The 17,340-nt window shown below is 43.0% G+C and overlaps 1 protein-coding gene across 4 annotated transcripts; it reads left to right on the plus strand.

Annotated features, from left to right (window-relative positions):
- The first annotated feature begins 26 nt into the window (after positions 1–26).
- On the plus strand, positions 27–16,116 carry LOC133407470 (C-terminal-binding protein 1). Of its 4 annotated transcripts, XM_061685416.1 has the most exons (12): positions 27–194; positions 790–959; positions 6,347–6,501; positions 8,494–8,638; positions 9,581–9,684; positions 9,752–9,854; positions 10,414–10,538; positions 11,156–11,245; positions 11,323–11,453; positions 11,772–11,899; positions 11,971–12,085; positions 12,984–16,116. In XM_061685416.1, exons 2-12 carry the CDS (start codon positions 878–880, stop codon positions 13,177–13,179), a joined length of 1,374 nt encoding a protein of 457 aa, XP_061541400.1. In that variant the 5' UTR covers positions 27–194; positions 790–877; the 3' UTR covers positions 13,180–16,116. The 4 variants fall into 4 exon arrangements, with proteins under 4 accessions (XP_061541400.1, XP_061541401.1, XP_061541402.1 ...); XM_061685417.1 differs by lacking the exon at positions 790–959; XM_061685418.1 differs by lacking the exons at positions 27–194; positions 790–959 and adding an exon at positions 6,810–6,973 and having other exon boundaries at positions 6,412–6,501.
- The last annotated feature ends 1,224 nt before the right edge of the window (positions 16,117–17,340 follow it).

Here is a 17,340-nt window from a genome sequence, read left to right on the forward strand (position 1 = left end):
GAGAAAAAGGGAGGGAGGGGGTTAGGAGGCAGAACGGAAGGGTTGAGAGAGCGAGCGAGCGAGAGCGAGGCGGGGTGCACATGAGTATGCGTTGCCAGCGAGGGAGGCGAGGAAGCCGCCGCCATATGCCGAGTGGATTCTACATGTGAAAACCATGGGAAGCTCACATCTCCTCAACAAAGGCATGCCTCTAGGTAAATGTGTGTGTGTTTATATGTGTGTATTTGTGTGTGTGTATGGTAACGCCTTCCTTCCCCCCCTCTCTTTACCCCCCCCCCCCCCCTTCATTCTCATACACTACTACATTATCTTGCACTGGCCTCACAAGAATTTGTGTGTATGTGTGTGTGTGTGTATGTGTTGGCGGCAATAGACAACGAGGGCTAGCGAGAACACACAGCCGCACACAGGTGGCTGCGAAAGAGTGTTCTGGAAAAAATAGAGGGGATGTAGCTAGCGCCTGTAGTCGAAGATAAAAGTCCAGCGCATTCTTCAGGGGGCAACCGTGCCCCCCACCACTGTCTCCCCTGGGGAGGCAGGGAGTCCAAGGTCATAGCATACAGCATCCATCACTTACAGCTCAGGGAGAAGCAATCGATAAATGAGGCATCAATCAACTGGGATTTGATTTAGTGGTAAATAGATGATCGGTAGCACAATCCTCTGAGCATTAGCGATGTGAATTGAAACCCTCATTTGAAACTCTTAACTCAATACTGTAACCCTGGCTTGAATCCTGATGAAACACATGCTCCATGTATGCTGATGATACGATCCCGTATTCCTCAGCCACCTCCTGTCGAGACCGCTGGCGCCAACCTGCAGCTTGATTTTACCTCACTGCATCAAGCTCTCATTGATTCAAGAATGCTTCTAAATGAAAGCCAAACCAAGGCAATGCTGTTTACACCCAGGAACAACTCAGATTCCCTCCTTCTCTATTAACAACACTCTTGGAGGTAAAGGAATTTAGTTTGTTGATACATACCGTATACTTTAAATATTTGGGTTCCTGGTTGGAAGAAAGCCTTAACTTCAAACATCACATTGCAACTCTGTGTAGGAAACTCATCTATAAAACATGACAAAAGTCCTGTTTCTGCACGTAAATGCCTAGTTACTACAGCGACGCTATCTACAGATTGGCATGTCCCACAGTTTTGGCTAAACTCGACCCACTTTATTATGCTGCTCTGAGATACATTTTAAACTCAGGTTAGGGTTTGAAACCCTAACTTGACTTGAAACGAGGGATGCACGATAACTATCGGGACCGATAATTATCGACCGATATTGGGAACAAGCGACGTCGCACGGATCGAGCAGATATCGAAGGAACTGGACCAATAACAAGAGCCGTCTCATTCAGTGGCGAGCTGGTCGTCAGCAGATGCTGTTGCACCGGCTTGTGACAAAATTCTTCACCTACGACACCAAAAATAGTCACTATCCAAAGTAAATTAGCATACGATCGCCAGCACGTGCTGAAATTGCGATCATCTAACTATTTTGAGTTTGTAACTACGACACTCGCAAGCATTTAGTACCTTTGGAGACCAGCGCTCGGCAAGACCCAGTGGCCTACGAAGCAGCGGACTCGCGTCGCAGCGTAAGCCGACAGAGGAGCGAGCGGAGGCAGCTTATTCAGACACTGAAATGCTAACTACTAAGCTAAAAGGTAACCCCTGCAGAGTGCCGCTTCTATCTGTCTTCCTCTCGAGCGTTCGCTGACTGGATAATAAATTTGATCATCTACAAAAGAAACTATCATCGAAACACACGACGGCCCTCCTTCGTTCGGCGGGACCAACGCGACCGCGCGTTCACTAATGACGCTAGTCGGGGGGCTTATTGCTCGGCCGCACCAACACTGACCCCAGTCCCCGGCACTTTTTGCCCAGCCTCAAATTCAATTGTCTTTAAATCCACATTAACACAATGAGCTTCCATTCTTACATTGTTTAAAATTAAAATAAAAGCGGGAATATTTTAACCTGTGTATTATTCAAGTTTGAGAAGAAACAAAATACGTTGATTGAGTTATCAATACTGTATAATTGATTGCACAATGACAATTAACAAAGCGCACTGATACATTGTATCTCATCTTATCTCGTTTCTAGCCGAGTCTTGAAACTCTACTTGGAAACACCAGTCCAGGTTTGAACTCCTAATTTGAAATCCTTAACCCTGGCTTGAAACAATACTTTGCTACCATAACTTGCTCTTGCTATGAAGCACACTTTGAAACCATAAATCAGGCTCGAAATCCGAATTTAAAACCCTAACCCAGTCTACTGTCTACTCTACTTGGAAACAATAGCTCAGGTTTGAAACCCTTGTTTGAAATCCCTAACCACCGGCTTGAAACCATCCATCTTTTGAAGACCACAAAAGGCTCACCCTCGGTCAACGTGAAGGACTTCATAGTGTTGGTCTGAGGATCTCTTGTTGCTGGTGTGTCAAAAATGTCCTCTCTCCTAGTGCTGCAATGGTCTGCATTGCATTCTTTAGCCCAAAACAAGCATTCACCCCCGTCTCACTTCTTTGTAAGAAAGTGCAACATCAATTGTTTGTGTTCTTTTTAGGAAACAAACAATGTGCAGTGCAACAACAACAGGTTGAAAAGTGTGGATTATGCTGAAAACTGAAAAGCCATCTGAAGCGCCTAGGCGAGTCGGTACATTTCGTTTCCCCTATCTACAAGTAATATATTCCGTATGGGAAACCTAACAATATCCTGTCGTATGTAGTTTCGTTGTGGTTTCCCCTGGATTAGATTTTTATGATGGATAATTACTTTTGAAGATAAGGAAAATTGCAACTAGCTTTTCGCAAAATAACATGGAGGGCCAGATCAGAAGTTTGACACCTGTGCTCTTGATGGGTTTTAGGATGTTTCAGTCACTCTCTCAGTGACACTACTGATTCTCTATTCGAGGCATTTTACAGCACGCAAATGTTGAACGTGAGCATTTCGATCGTCAGATCAGGTTTCATGTTGGAATTCAATGTCACCCATAGAAAGCCACGGCAGGTTGAGATTGTGCCAAGCTGACAACAAGGGACGTTGTTTTTGTCATTACTTGGAAGTAGCTCTCTTGTAAAATGAGCCTTAACACCCTTTGATAGCAACTGACAAGCATATGACTTCTTGACTCAGTTCTCCTTTTTGTCAAACAGGCCAATTCACTGCATTTAAACCCTGGTTTAAAATCATACTTTGAAACAATAAAACAGCCTTGATATCTGACTTCGAAACCCTTATTTGAAAGTCTTACACTAGCTTGAAACCCTACTTTGATAGCCTAATCCTGGCTTCAAACCCTATTTTGGAACCTAAATGTGACCTGAAACCCTATGTTGAAACTTTTACCCTGTCATCAAATATTACTTTGAAACCTTAATTTGAAGCCTTAAGTTTAAACCCTAACCCTGGCTTGAAAACCTGACTTGGAACCCTCACCCTATCTTAAAAACCTGCATTCTTGTTTGAAACCCTAATTTCAAACCGTCAGACTTGCATGAAACCCTCATTTGAAACCTTATTTTGAAACCCTAACCCTGGCCTCTAACGCAAATTTTAGTTTGAAAGCCTTGCGCTGGCATGAAACCCTAACTTGAAACCTTAATTTGAAACCCTATCCCTGGCCAGAATCTACTTCTTCTTTTGAAACCCTCATTGTAAACCCTAACCCTTTTTTGAAAACCCTAACTCTGACTAGAAAACCTAATTAGAAACCTCAACCCTAGCTTGAAGCCCTGACTTGAAATCCTGGCTTCTAATTTCTATTTGAAACCTTTACTCTGGCATGAAACCTTGGCTTGCGACCCTAATTTGAAACTCAAATTCTTGTTTGAAACCCTCATTTGAATCCCTAGCCCTTGTTTGAAACCCCTAACCCTGACTTGAAACCAAAACTTGAAACCCTAATCCCGACTTGAAATCCTAACCTTTATTGAAATTCTAACCCTGGCTTGGAACCCTGATTTGGAACCTTAACCCTGTCTTGAAATCCTAATTTGAAAAACTGCAATTGTACGAAATGGTCCTAACACATTGATTATCTCCTGGCAGCTGCTCAGTGCAACAAATGGCTTCTCTACAGGAAAAGGAGTCGCTCAGTCGGAGAAAACGATTCCAGAATTGGTTCATCCGTTTCTCACTCGAGAACATCAGACCACAAGAATGAAGGAAGTCATCATTTCACACCGAAACGTTCACACCGAAATCTCCTCCCGATAAGTCTGATTCCTCTGAATATTTCAGGGACGGCGATCTAGAAATCGCTGCTTCATTTCTCGGGACGTGAGCTCATTTAAACGTGAAAATCGAGACATCTCAACGCGGAGGAATTTCCACTCACGTGTCCTCCATCTGAAGGACACAAGAAAATTTAGACACTCCGGGAACGAGTCCAATGGAAAGACTGAGGAAAGTTGTTTACGTCAGGTGTGGCAGAAGCTGCGATGTTGGGAAAATGATGATGGGCATAGTCGACTTCAGTGGAATTCTGAGTCGTGCGACCAACACCAAATAAGAAAACCCATGAGATCAACTTGGTCTGAAATAGGGCAGAGTAGTGTGAGAAAATTGATCAAAAGCAGTGTGAAAAAAAGTTATTAAAGATATGAGCACAGTAGGGTGGCATTAAACTCAATTCAACTCACTTCACAATAAGTAGCAGTTTTTGCAAATAACAATCATTCCATCAAAAAAAGAGGTTTCAAGCTATTTAACGCCACTCCCAGTTGAAATTTACTTTCAAAATAAACATAAAGAGAATTACACTTTGTGTATTTAAAACAACCAAACTACATTGCCTTAAGAACGGCCCCACGCTGGCTTAATGTTAACATATGATGGAAAACGCCATTGACATGCTAACAGTTGCCAATTTACGACTCTTTAAGCAATGAATATTTGAACATAAATGGTGGAACAACACATGTAGACAGATAATATAACAATACTCACAGGCATATAGTCTTTATCCTCTATGAAAAATTACTAATATCACAGCAACTTACTGAGTAGTATTAGAATAAGGATGGACAACGTAAATGATGGAGGGGGCCACAATTTTTCGTCAGCGCTACGAGAGGCCACATAGCACCAGATATGGTTGAACAATGTACATCACGGTATCGTAATATATTTCATGCTCAAATGCATCCGTAAAAAGTAAACTCTTCAACAAGAGGGTTTGAAGCGATCAAAAAATAAACATACTGTGATTTGTTTTGGTTTTTTTCCCAGCGCAAAGATCACTCCTACGTAAAAATGACCATTCAAAGATGGCACACAACTGCTGAACAGCAAACCAACATTAAGTGCAAGAATTCGTTTTGTCCATTTTTTTTTTTTTTTTTTTTTTACAAAAATCAACTCGCTCAAAATTGTAATATTATATATGTTTGCCCTGCATGTCACTCCAAATCCCCAAATGATTAAGCCTACTCCCTTTACAGTAATGGGCAGTTCACTCTGCTTTGTTGAAGGAGCCCCGGTATGTCTCCCCTGTCTTCCTGCTTGTCCAAGTCACCATGCGCGTTTGTAACTCTTTTAACGGCGTTAAATATTTAAATAAGTTTATTGAGGAGACACATTTTAATAACTTCTCATGTAGTTTAAGCAAACTGTCAACCTTTCTTGTGAAGACAAAAAACATCACTGATGACCTTGGCATCATCATTATACTTCTTGCATTAACTTCGGTTCCCAGCATACATTACGGCATTCAATGCTGAATGTTTGCCGTAACAAGGACGTTAATCATTATCATTCAAGTGCGTTTATGTTTCCCCGAGTTCGTTGAATGTGTGTCTTCATTAACTGTCGGCATACATTTATGTTGCAGTTTGTTTGCATGAAACCCTGACTGTGAGTCGTGTGCGATATAGTAACCTTTTGTATACTAATCTAAACTGTCTGTTTATTGCCTCTGCGTTGTGTTCTGGGTTAAGCTACTACTGGTGGCAATCTTGCGCTATCAACCACACCGGGGTTTGAACCCATGGTTCACCAGTTGCTCAACCCCGTATAAGAAGAAGTCTTTTCTTCTTCGTTTGTATCGGCAGGACTGTATTATATAGTGCTGTCTCCCGGTGGCCAAAGCCAGCACACCAGAAGAAGGAGCACAATGAATTGGATTGCAGCATTAAATCATGAAGCACAAACTGTATAATGCTTTACATTCTGTTTAATTATGTTATCACTCTGTTTTTATGAGGTACAATATTATAGAGTGATATTTTTCCTTATTAAAAAAAAATTCTTTTTGCGGGGGAGGCTGCAACAGAATAATGGCATTTCCACTCATTTCAATTCCGTGGTGTGTTGTAGGCATCCGGCCGCCCATCATGAACGGACCCATGCACCCGCGCCCCCTGGTGGCTCTACTGGACGGGCGCGACTGCACCGTGGAGATGCCCGTCCTGAAGGACGTGGCCACGGTAGCCTTCTGCGACGCCCAGTCCACGCAGGAAATCCATGAGAAGGTAGGTCACTCCACGAGAGAAAGTACGGCACAGGTTCTTGACTTTAACGGAGATATATTATGCATTTCAAAAGGCTTCATAATAAAAGTTCTTCAGTCAAAAACAAAAACAGGACAAAGAATGAAAGCACACTTTACATCCACTTGTCACATTCTGCTTGAAATCACTTGTGTTTTGGGGGGGCAGTTCTGTCTCATGTAAATGCAGAGGACAGCTTTCGTTATGCCGACCGAGGGTAGAGCTAGGGCATTGCAACGGAGCGAGGGCTACTTGTGTACTGTGTTGTCAACTTAGCAACTTTGTTGTAGCGCATTTTCAGAGCCATCAAGCGACTAGCAACAACTCTAGCAAATTTTTGCGTTCTTGGAGACTTCTAGAAACTACCAGACTCCTTCCAGATCTGGAGTTGTTCATCCTTCCGAGTCCAGACAACAAATGAAGCGCCACTGGCTAATTCAACCATAAAGATGAAGTGAGCATCCATAAAAATGTGATTGTATTTTCACTAGTGAAGGCAGCACTTCATCACCAAGCCGCCTAATTCTACCTTGTCAATTAGTGTAGCGGATCTGTTCAGGTGTCACTTGAAAATGGGGGATCTTCAGAAATTGTAGCTGCCAAGTATTGGGAGGAGAAACTCAAAGAGACCCAGCTTTTTTCATACCAACATTAAAAGGTCAATTTTACATCATATGCAAAGACTTAAACCACAGTAAAACTCCAGTGTGGGTCAACCACCGTGACCACACAAGATTCTGTCAACAGGCAGGTGTGAAAATATCTGGCAGGGTTACGTCTGGTTCTGGGTGACTGCCAGGCACACTCGCTCAGCCTTTCTCAGTGAATGTGCTCAGTAGGCCACAACATGGCACAAACAGATGGCTTTGACATGCTAATTGAAAGGCATGTTGTTGACACCCGGGCAATGCCGAAGGTGAACATGACAGAGGACCGCCAATTCAATAAGACAATGCACGTCATACATTTGCATTCTTCTCTCAGGCTTCCATTTTCTATTCACTCTGATGAACAGGCCCTCATTTTTCATGGCGCATACTCAAAATAATCATTAAACTATGATGCCGTGCTTCACCCATATTAGACGACATAGGTCAAATCGCTTGGCAATTTCGCATCGCCCACGTGAGCAAGAGCAGGATACCTGCTTCTGATAGGAGCTCAATTGGGTGAATCCCCTAGTCGGAGTGACCAAATTCACCTAAAATGGCAGATTCCAAACAAAATGGCTGACTTCCTGGTCAAATTCACACATGGGTCCTTATGCTTTTCCCTGCATTCTGGTATGATAGACATGTCCATTTAATTCTATCGGTGAATCTGGTGTTGGGGGGGGGGGGGGGGGGGGGGGTAAATGTCACTTTCTGAAAATTCTCAAAACGATTATCATACTGTGACACCATTCTCTCTTAACATCATAACATATGCAAAACAAAAAATACAAAAAAAAAAAAAGGAATCTTCACTATTAAAGCCAATCTGTTTAGGATGCCTGCTTCTGATTGGGGCTCATTTGGGTGAATTCGCTAGTAGGACTTTGTCAAAGGACGAGGTCTGGGATTCACCCGAAATGGGCGCTTCAAAGCAAAATGTTCAATTTCAGGCATGGGTCCTTGTGACATTTTTGCGTGTGCCTTGCTATGACAGTCACGTCAAACCAATTTCATCATGATCGGTGAAACTGGTCTCGGGGGCCGATTCTTTTCTAACTTTCCATGGAGCGCCACTGAATGAATGCCTGACATCAAAAGGCAAGGGAACACTATCTGATTACATTTCACAATAACATTGGGTTTCCATGGCGATATTGAGGTCGTGCCACGATCCCATGCAGGCAGGTGTATTCAAACACAGGATATTAAGAGGGCCCCGACAAGATATCCACCCAATATCCGTTTGAAGAAATGCACTCATCTGATTCATATTCTATAACTAATACTGTCCCTTACTAAAACTAGCATTTTGTGTGTGCAGGTACTGAATGAAGCCGTGGGAGCGCTGATGTATCACACCATCACTCTCATGAGAGAAGATCTGGAGAAGTTCAAAGCGCTCCGCATCATCGTTCGCATCGGCAGCGGCTACGATAACATTGACATAAAATCTGCTGGTGAACTTGGTGAGCCTTTTAGCCCCTTTCGCACTGCCTAGGAAAGTGGTGTGAAGTTTAATACCTGACACTCATTACTTGTGGTTGTGGGTGGTAAGCGTTTGAAAAGCTCAACCTAAAATTGACATTCAGTTGAAAATGTATTTCCAACCATAACAATCCGTGGACTGCAGAAACAGACCAAATCCTGGCTCACTCTTACCCGACGTTTTGGAATGAAGTGGGCAATAGAGTTTTTAAAGCTCACTCCTACAAATTGTAGGGGTAGAGATTAGATCCATGCCTGTATGGTATTCCAATGATAAATGACTTACAAGCATAAGAATCCCTGGATCGTTGAAACAGCCTAAATCCTGTCTTGGACACTTGGACTACTGTCATAGAAGGACGTGGGTAGTACTATTTTACTCACCCGTAAATTTGTGGGGGTAAACGTTATATTCAGCCATGTATGACTCCCCATTAAAAAGTTATTTGCAACTATAATCATCCATGGATCACCCAAAAAGCCAAAATTCTAGCTTTGACACCAGGTAGCTATGGCGATACTTAATCGATCCTGTAGGAAATTCGGGATTTTCCCAGGTTTTAGAAGGACAGTGGTGGTACAGTTGGAAAGCCCAACCCTGCGAACATGGTGCTACAAGTTAAATTCATCCATGTATGACTTTCTGTTGAAAGGTTATGTTCAACCAACCATAACAATCCACTGACCAGAGAAATAGCCCAACTTTTGGCTTGGATACGTGCTGATATCGTGGAAGGGCATGGCTGAAATTGTAGGACAGCTCCCAACAAATGTGGGGGTAGAAGATAAAGTCATCCCCGTATGACATTCTGTTCAAAAGTTACACACAACTAAAACGATTTGTCGACCATCGAAACAGCCCAAACCCGGTTTGGGAAGCCATCAAGCTGTTGCTGACATCTTCTCATGCTCCATTCCAACAGGAATCGCTGTTTGTAACATGCCAGCCGCCTCAGTGGAGGAGACGGCCGACTCCACGCTGTGTCACATCCTCACCTTGTACCGGCGGACCACATGGCTGCATCAGGTGTGTTGAATACAAAAATAACGTCTTTGTTCCATTCGTCATGTACCGCTATGCACCACAACGCCAGGCTCTCCGCGAGGGCACACGGGTCCAGAGCGTGGAGCAGATCCGAGAGGTGGCTTCGGGAGCGGCGAGGATCCGAGGGGAGACGCTGGGACTCATCGGACTGGGTAAGTCAAGGCGAGAAGCCAATTGACGTACCCATTGTGCAGTGGACCCATCCAATAGCAAAAAAATCCATTAATAATTGATACGCCTACAAAAGGGGTTTGTAATTGCATATTGAGGCCACAAGTTGGCGACAAAGCTCTTAAAATGGAGAGGATCATGAAGCGCCAAGACCATGCAGCATGTTGGTCCAATCTTTAGCCCATGTTATTAAAAAAACTAACAAATATATATTAGTATGAGCAAGCTTGCTTACTAGCCTAAATCACATGCTAGAACAAACTGACGTGGCAACAAATATGCATTACATTACACAAACAGTAATAAATGATTAAACTCACCTTTTGGCATTTAAAAACAATAATACATGTAATTAAAAACACCGATTTTCACATGTAAAAAGACAAAACAAGTCTCGTGAATACCAAGTCAAAGCCAAGTCGAGTCTTTAATTCCGATCCGACTTGAGTCATGTGGCTCCAGTTTTCTACTCTACTTACTACTGCCATGTTAATGTGTATTTGTGCATTTGTGTGTCTGTGCACCTGTGTGTGCGTGTAGGTCGGGTGGGCCAGGCCGTAGCCCTGAGAGCGAAGGCGTTCGGCTTCAACGTGATTTTCTACGATCCCTATTTGGCAGACGGCGTGGAAAGATCCCTGGGCCTTCAAAGGGTCACCACGCTACAGGTTTTCATTGATATTGAACTCTGGGTTAATTTTGACGGTGAATTGCAATTCATAATTCCGGTGAACTGTATAATGCCACATCATGTCATATTGTAATTGAAGCGAATAGTATTGTGTCGGATTGAAATTGTAATTTCGTGCGCTATCATGACGTCCCGCCATATCGCATGCTATTATATTTCGACTGAGTAGTATCATGTTATACACGTATCATCTTGCATCATAATTGATTAAATATTATGGCGTTGTATAATTCGACAGCTCATGTTGCATTGCATCGGAATTCAAGTGAATAGTATATTGTCTTGTAAGTAGATTTAATAGTATTGTGTTGTGTCGCATCAAATCGTATCCTAGACCTCCTATTTTGCAATTACGATGAATACTATCATGTCTTATCTTATATTATATATCACACTGGAGTAGCTCTGTACGTATCGTGAATGTATAAATGCTGGATATGGTATCGAGATATGCATCCCTAAAGCTAACCGTCATTGTTGTCATGGACAATTAAAACCTAGAACAAGGACGTTGCTCTCTTGTGGCCTGCAGGGGAAAAACATTTCTTGACTTGAAATTGTTGAAAATGTTTATCTCTTGTTTATCCTCCACAGGATCTGCTCTTCCACTCCGACTGCGTGTCGTTGCACTGCAGCCTGAACGAACACAACCATCACCTCATCAACGACTTCACCATCAAGCAGGTACTGAACCGGACCTCGATTGGATCTGAATGTGATGCGAACTAAAACGTGGTCGGGGACGCGGCGTGTTTTTCCAGATGCGTCAGGGGGCCTTTCTGGTCAACACAGCCAGGGGGGGTCTGGTGGACGAGAAGGCCCTGGCACAGGCTCTGAAAGACGGGAGGATACGGGGCGCGGCCCTGGATGTTCATGAGACGGAACCTTTCAGGTAATGTCACCTCTGGTTGGCTGTCGCAGTTGCTTGTACAATATGGTAATCGTCGGGAAAGTGCTCACATGGCGTTCCGTCGTCGCACCCTCGCAAGCGCGTACATCACGAACGGGTTAGTCGACGGCACGCTGCGCCCTGCTCAATGCGGTGGAGAATGGCTTTCTTTTTTTTTTGTGGCACGCGCGCACACACTGTATGTGTCTGGTCCTCCGCCGAACCCCTGCGATTGACTCACCGAACCCCTGGGGTTTGATCGAACCCAGGTTAAGAACCAAAGGTCTAACCCCTTTCACAGCTCTTTGTTTACGCTTATAGTTTCAGTCTGGGGCCGCTGAAGGACGCCCCCAACCTGATCTGCACCCCTCACGCCGCCTGGTACAGCGAACAGGCCTCGCTGGAGATGCGAGAGGAGGCGGCCAGGGAGATCCGAAGAGCCATCACAGGTTAGGACTACCTTTACCAGAAGCTGTCATACTTTGTACTTGCATTCCAAGAAGATGCCGTCTGTGTGCAGGTCGTATTCCAGACAGTCTGAAGAACTGCGTCAACAAGGAGTACCTGACTCAGAACAACCACTGGACGGGGGTCGAACCAGCCAACGTTCACCCAGAGCTCAACGGCGCCTACAGGTAAAGACACGCTTGTCATAGCAACAATGCTGTATAGCCTTTGACATGCCACTTAGCCTGAAACCATACTTATTTCTTCAAATGCTAATACTGGCTTGAAAACCTCATTTGAAACCCTAACACTGGCTTAAGACACTAATCGTGGCTTGCAACCATACAAGGAAACTGTGCAATGGTATGAAACCCTAACTTGAAACCCTGACCCTCGCTCAAATATAAACTTCTCAAATCTTAATACTTGCTTGAAACCCTAATTTCAAACTATACCCCTGCCTTGAACCCCTACTTTGAAACGGTAACCTGAAACTGTAACTCTAGCTTGAAACCCTACTTTGAAACCATGACTCTGGTTTGAAACCCTTATTAAAAAACCCTTAACCAGTCTTGAAACCCTAATGGCGGATTAAAAACATACTTTGAAACCATAACCCACCCATGAAACTTGAGACTTGAAACCCTAACCCTGCCTTGAAACTCCTTCTTGAAACCCTAATTATAAATCATAACTCTGCTTTAAAACCCCAATTTGAAACCCTAATCCAGTCTTGAAACCATAACTCAAAATCTTAACTCTTACTTGAAGTCCTAACCTGAGACCACAATCCTGGCCTTGAAAGCCTAATTTGAAACGTTAAACCTTGTTTGAAGACATAACCCAGGCTTGAAGCCCTAACCCTGGCTTTGAAACCTGAAGCTAGGCTTAAACCACAAATATGAAACTACTTTGAAACCACAACTCTGGGTTGAAACCTTCATTTGAATACCCAACCCTTGTTTGAAGCTCTAACCCAGGCTAAAAACTAAAACCTTGGCTTGAATCCCTACTTTAAAACAAATGTTTCTACTTTGAAAAAATTGGAGCACAACCCTAACCCTAACTCCTCTCTCCGCTCCCCAGGTACCCACCCGGGGTGGTGAGCATGACCGCCGGCGGCCTCCCGCCCCCCGTGGAGGGCGTCGTGCCCAGCGCGGTGCCCGTCGCGCACCCCCTCCCGCCGGCTATCGCGCATCCACCGCACACCCCGTCGCCCGGACACAACACGGTCAAGCCACCAGAGGGGGACAGAGAACAACATCCAAACGAGCAGCTGTAGTCAAAAAGCACAGCGGAAAAGTCCAGGAAGTAACTACTGATTCCAAAATGTACAGGACATTGGCACACAGTCGCTTGTTGACACTCCAAAGAGGGCCAAGAAGACGACAATGCTGGTCAGAAAAAGGAAACAAAGAGGTTGGATGCTCATCTGGCCTAAGACTGAAAAAAAAAAAAAAAATACTTGACTGTCGTGAGTCAAAAATTTCCCATTTTTCTTGATTTTTTCTTCTGTCATCTCCTGGGTGCAGAAGCAAAAAAAAAAAAAGAAATTCTAGGCTATGAAATGAATGCGTGTTGTGCACAGTTTTTACATCAGTGTTTCCCAACCTTTATTGATCCAAGGCACATATTTTAAAAGAGAAAAATATCACAGCATACCACTAAAGAAAAATGTCACCAAAAAGTATAAACTGTGAGCTAAAGCTATTCTTCTGCCATGAATTCAAAGAGTATTTAATTGTTCTGTCGCTGGCATAGATACATGAACAAAGAGCCATCATTTGTAGTAAATAAATCACATTTGGTGAAAATTAAATGGGGTTGGGAATCACTGTTTTTGCTGGCGAGAAGATGCTGGAAGAATTTTCCTTAACAACAAGCCACCTTGAAACAGAAGCAGCTTTTTTTGCACATCATCTCAGGAACTTCAGTTTCTGCAGTTAGTCTCCGATTGACTTCATTTCCCCATGTTTAGTGCTTTTTGCCGTCCTTCGGAAGTGCTCGCCTTTCGTTCGAATTTGAAAAGCTACGGTTGTTTGCTGTAATTTGAACAGAGCATGCGATTTCTGGGGGATAAATGGCTGTATACGGGTGGCAAAATGGTTCACGAGGCGTTGAGATGATTATTTTTTTAATTATGTTGTTGGGAAGACGCAACGCGATGGACTGAGACTTTGTACTGTAGTAGACCTAAGGAACTGATCGAAAACGTGTTGTGTCCCCCCGCTATATCGCGATTCATCTATTGGAGTCATGCTAAATCTGGCTTGAAGCCATAACCCTAACTTGAAACCCTAATTTGAGACCCTAGCCCTATGTTGAAACCCTAGTTTGAAACACTTAACTTAAAACCCTAACACTGACTTGAATCCCTAGTTTGAAAACCGACGCCAACCGACTTGGCGACGTCATACTCCACCACACTAGGCCCCGCCTCTTAAAAGCACGTGAAAAAAGACATGTATTTTACATAATAAATGTATTTTCTATACATTTTAGGCTTGCAACTTTTTTTAGTGTTTAAAAAGTGTGTTTTAGTTTAGTTTTGATAATAACTGGGTCGCGATAAACGGGGCTTCACTGTACGATATCGTATCGAATGCAACAGCCGTAGAAATTAGCACGAGGTTTACTTCCCTCAAAAATCCGTCAAACCTTACGTTTTTTTACAAAGCACCAGAGTGAATAGCACAACGCTCCCTTTAACATTTCATGATGGGTCCTTACGAAGTGTACCGTTTGGCCACCGCCGTGCTCTCCGTGTCTGTGTGTGTACATACTGTGGTGGTGTTTGTTTGCCTGCCTGTGTCATTGTGACTTGGTTTGTATCTGTGTGTAAAATGCAGCGCTGCGACGGGAGTGCGAGGTTCCTGAAAGTGTCGTCATTGAGGCTGCGTTCACGCGTGGGTTGAAACGAGCTCTGGTGCTCCGCTAGCGCGTTCGTTTGGTCTAGCATGAAATTACGTAGACAGGCGTGAACACAACCCCTTTCATCGGGACTCAAAACTAAACCGTAGCAATGTGTGGGATTAGAGCTCCTTATTCTTGCTGTTTTTCTTTGTCTTATTATTCTTGGGACAAGTGAATGGCAATTTTGAGGGGTTTCCCATACTTAAAAACAACCCAAACGCCATCAAATCCAAACTCTGTAGCACCCCCGGGATTTTTGGGGGGGAGAAGATTCAGCCACCGAAGCGAGTTTAACCTAGAAAGGTCAAATTTGGTAGGTATGTCTATTATGAGTAGACCTACAAAAAAGTCTCAAGAAGTCATGCTAGAAAAAAACCCATTTTGACTTGAAGCAGCATTTTGGCCGTTTCCAGTGCTCCTTCAATGGCAAACTTTGAACCGAAAGTTGGTCTGGTCGCTGCCACATATGGTAGACCTATGGGCAACGCTAAGTTGCGAAATATTTAACTTTCCGCCATTGCGTGTTGGCGGAGTACAGCGGCAAAGTTGATGATGTGACCAAATTTATGTGATGACTATGCTGCCAGCCGAGGTGCCCCCAACTGGCAAAAATGTATGAATACAAGAACTCCACTCCTGAGTCCTCCGTGTAACTCATTTATATGTACTTGCAGCTCTAATTATGATCATTTTTAGAGTCCTACGGTTTACACAAAAAAGAAAAAGGTTGTGTGTTCTAATCTGGAAGTTTTTCCAAGTGACAGTGCTTTCAGGATCCCACTCCAGATTCAGCGTCTTGAGTAGTAAACAGTTCACTGTTGCCTACCCGTTCTCCTTCACGTCGAGGTAGCAAACGTAGCAATCAGGGATGGATATTTCGCATGGATGTCACCGAATCCAATCTACAACCTGAGCTGAGTGCCAAGTTCTCGCTGGGCCAAAATCCCAAATGTGTACGTTCTAGGGCCTTGGGAATTCTGCAAGGAATTTCCGTGAACAACACATTCCTCACAAAATGCCTGTCAACTTTACCATTCCCATGGCAACCTTCACAGAAAGTGTTCCTCATTTGAGAACAAAACAGCGCTTTGAAATTCTATCCCTGGTAGTGACACACAGTCCACTGTTGCCTCTCCGTTTGTCCTCTTTATGATTAAGTAGTAGGCGTAGCAATATATATATATATATATATATATATATTCTACAGTACGTATTATTTTTGGTCAAAAACCCTGATGAAAGATATGTTTGTGACTGTATGCATTTGTATGAATAATTTTAAGAGGAAATAAACCCTTGAAAGATGTTGTGGTTTGACTGGTCTCTGGTCTTGGGCAGTTGACAATATGACTCCAGTGGTGGTGGTAATGATAATTGCGACCTGTTTTAAAAACATTCTAATGCTTCAGGCTTTAATTAAATATGCCCAAAAAATTTTTTTTTAAATGTTGTTATATTTAAGTTCTTTACCCACAGCTAACTGTGGTCGGACTACACGGAAACACGATCATGTCAATGGCAAACTGTAAGCTGAGCTGCAATGAGGTTTGTTGGATGCACTGATTAACATTCTGATGAGTGGCACATACTTGATTTCTTGGTTTGCAACACGATGGGGGAGGGTGGCGTGGTATTTGTGTTTAAAGAGCAGAGCGTGAAGTGCTGCCTCCATAAGTGAAAATGTTTTTATTGTTTTTAGGAACGCCATAACTCCGCTCCAGGTCATCATGGTTTAAAAAAAAAAAAAAGAAAATTACTTTCCAAAACCTACTGAGAAGTGAACATATGAAGTGCAGCGATGAAGTTCCCCATTTTCTCTTTCCACTCTTTTTACCTTAATGTATGTGCATCGCCAAACATGTACCACACTGCCCCTAAGAGGCTAAGGCGCACACAGCAGGAACATTTATTTTTGTTATTTTTTACTGCTATCATTTTATTATATTATTACTTTAATTGTTACTTATTTATTTTCTGTTTTTTTTCCTGTTAAGTTACATTTTAAGTTGAGTTTTGATTGTCGAATAAATACTAAATTTTGAAATCAATCAATAAGTGTATTTATTAATTGTGATTTCAATATTAACCAAAATAGTCGTGATTCTTTTTTTTCCCCCATATTCGCCCAGCCTAAAATAAATGTTCAAATGAAATCAAGCACATGTACACATGCACCTCCGGTCCATTTTTTCCAAATCAAATAATCTGCAAGCCACTGGAAGAGACGCTTCCCAGCAGCTGGAAACTCAAGATGTTTTTCGGCTAAAAAAAACAAAAAAACAAAAAAAAAACACCAGGAGAGCAATGGGAACCAGATGCATGCAAAGAGTCTTTTATTGTGCAAGGAGACCTTGGAGGAGATCAAAAGCTCAAAACAAAACAGATGGGACAGAGGATGCATCAGAAGTGAACATAAGGGATTTAAACATCTCTATGTGTTGTCAAATAATCGTTTCCAATGCGCTATTAAACGATTTTGGCCTTTCGGAAGACGTGGTAAAGTGATTCTAATCCTTGCCTGTACTTCAGG

Source organism: Phycodurus eques, chromosome 9 (assembly GCF_024500275.1).
Source record: "Phycodurus eques isolate BA_2022a chromosome 9, UOR_Pequ_1.1, whole genome shotgun sequence".
Classification (NCBI taxonomy): Eukaryota; Metazoa; Chordata; class Actinopteri; order Syngnathiformes; family Syngnathidae; genus Phycodurus; species Phycodurus eques.

Coding starts and splice junctions, on each gene's coding strand:
- LOC133407470 (XM_061685416.1), top strand. CDS start 878: ATGAAAGCCAAACCAAGGCAATGCTGTTTACACCCAGGAACAACTCAG. Junction 8,639..9,580: donor AAAATCTGCTGGTGAACTTG/GTGAGCCTTTTA, acceptor CCATTCCAACAG/GAATCGCTGTTTGTAACATG. Junction 11,454..11,771: donor CATGAGACGGAACCTTTCAG/GTAATGTCACCT, acceptor TTACGCTTATAG/TTTCAGTCTGGGGCCGCTGA.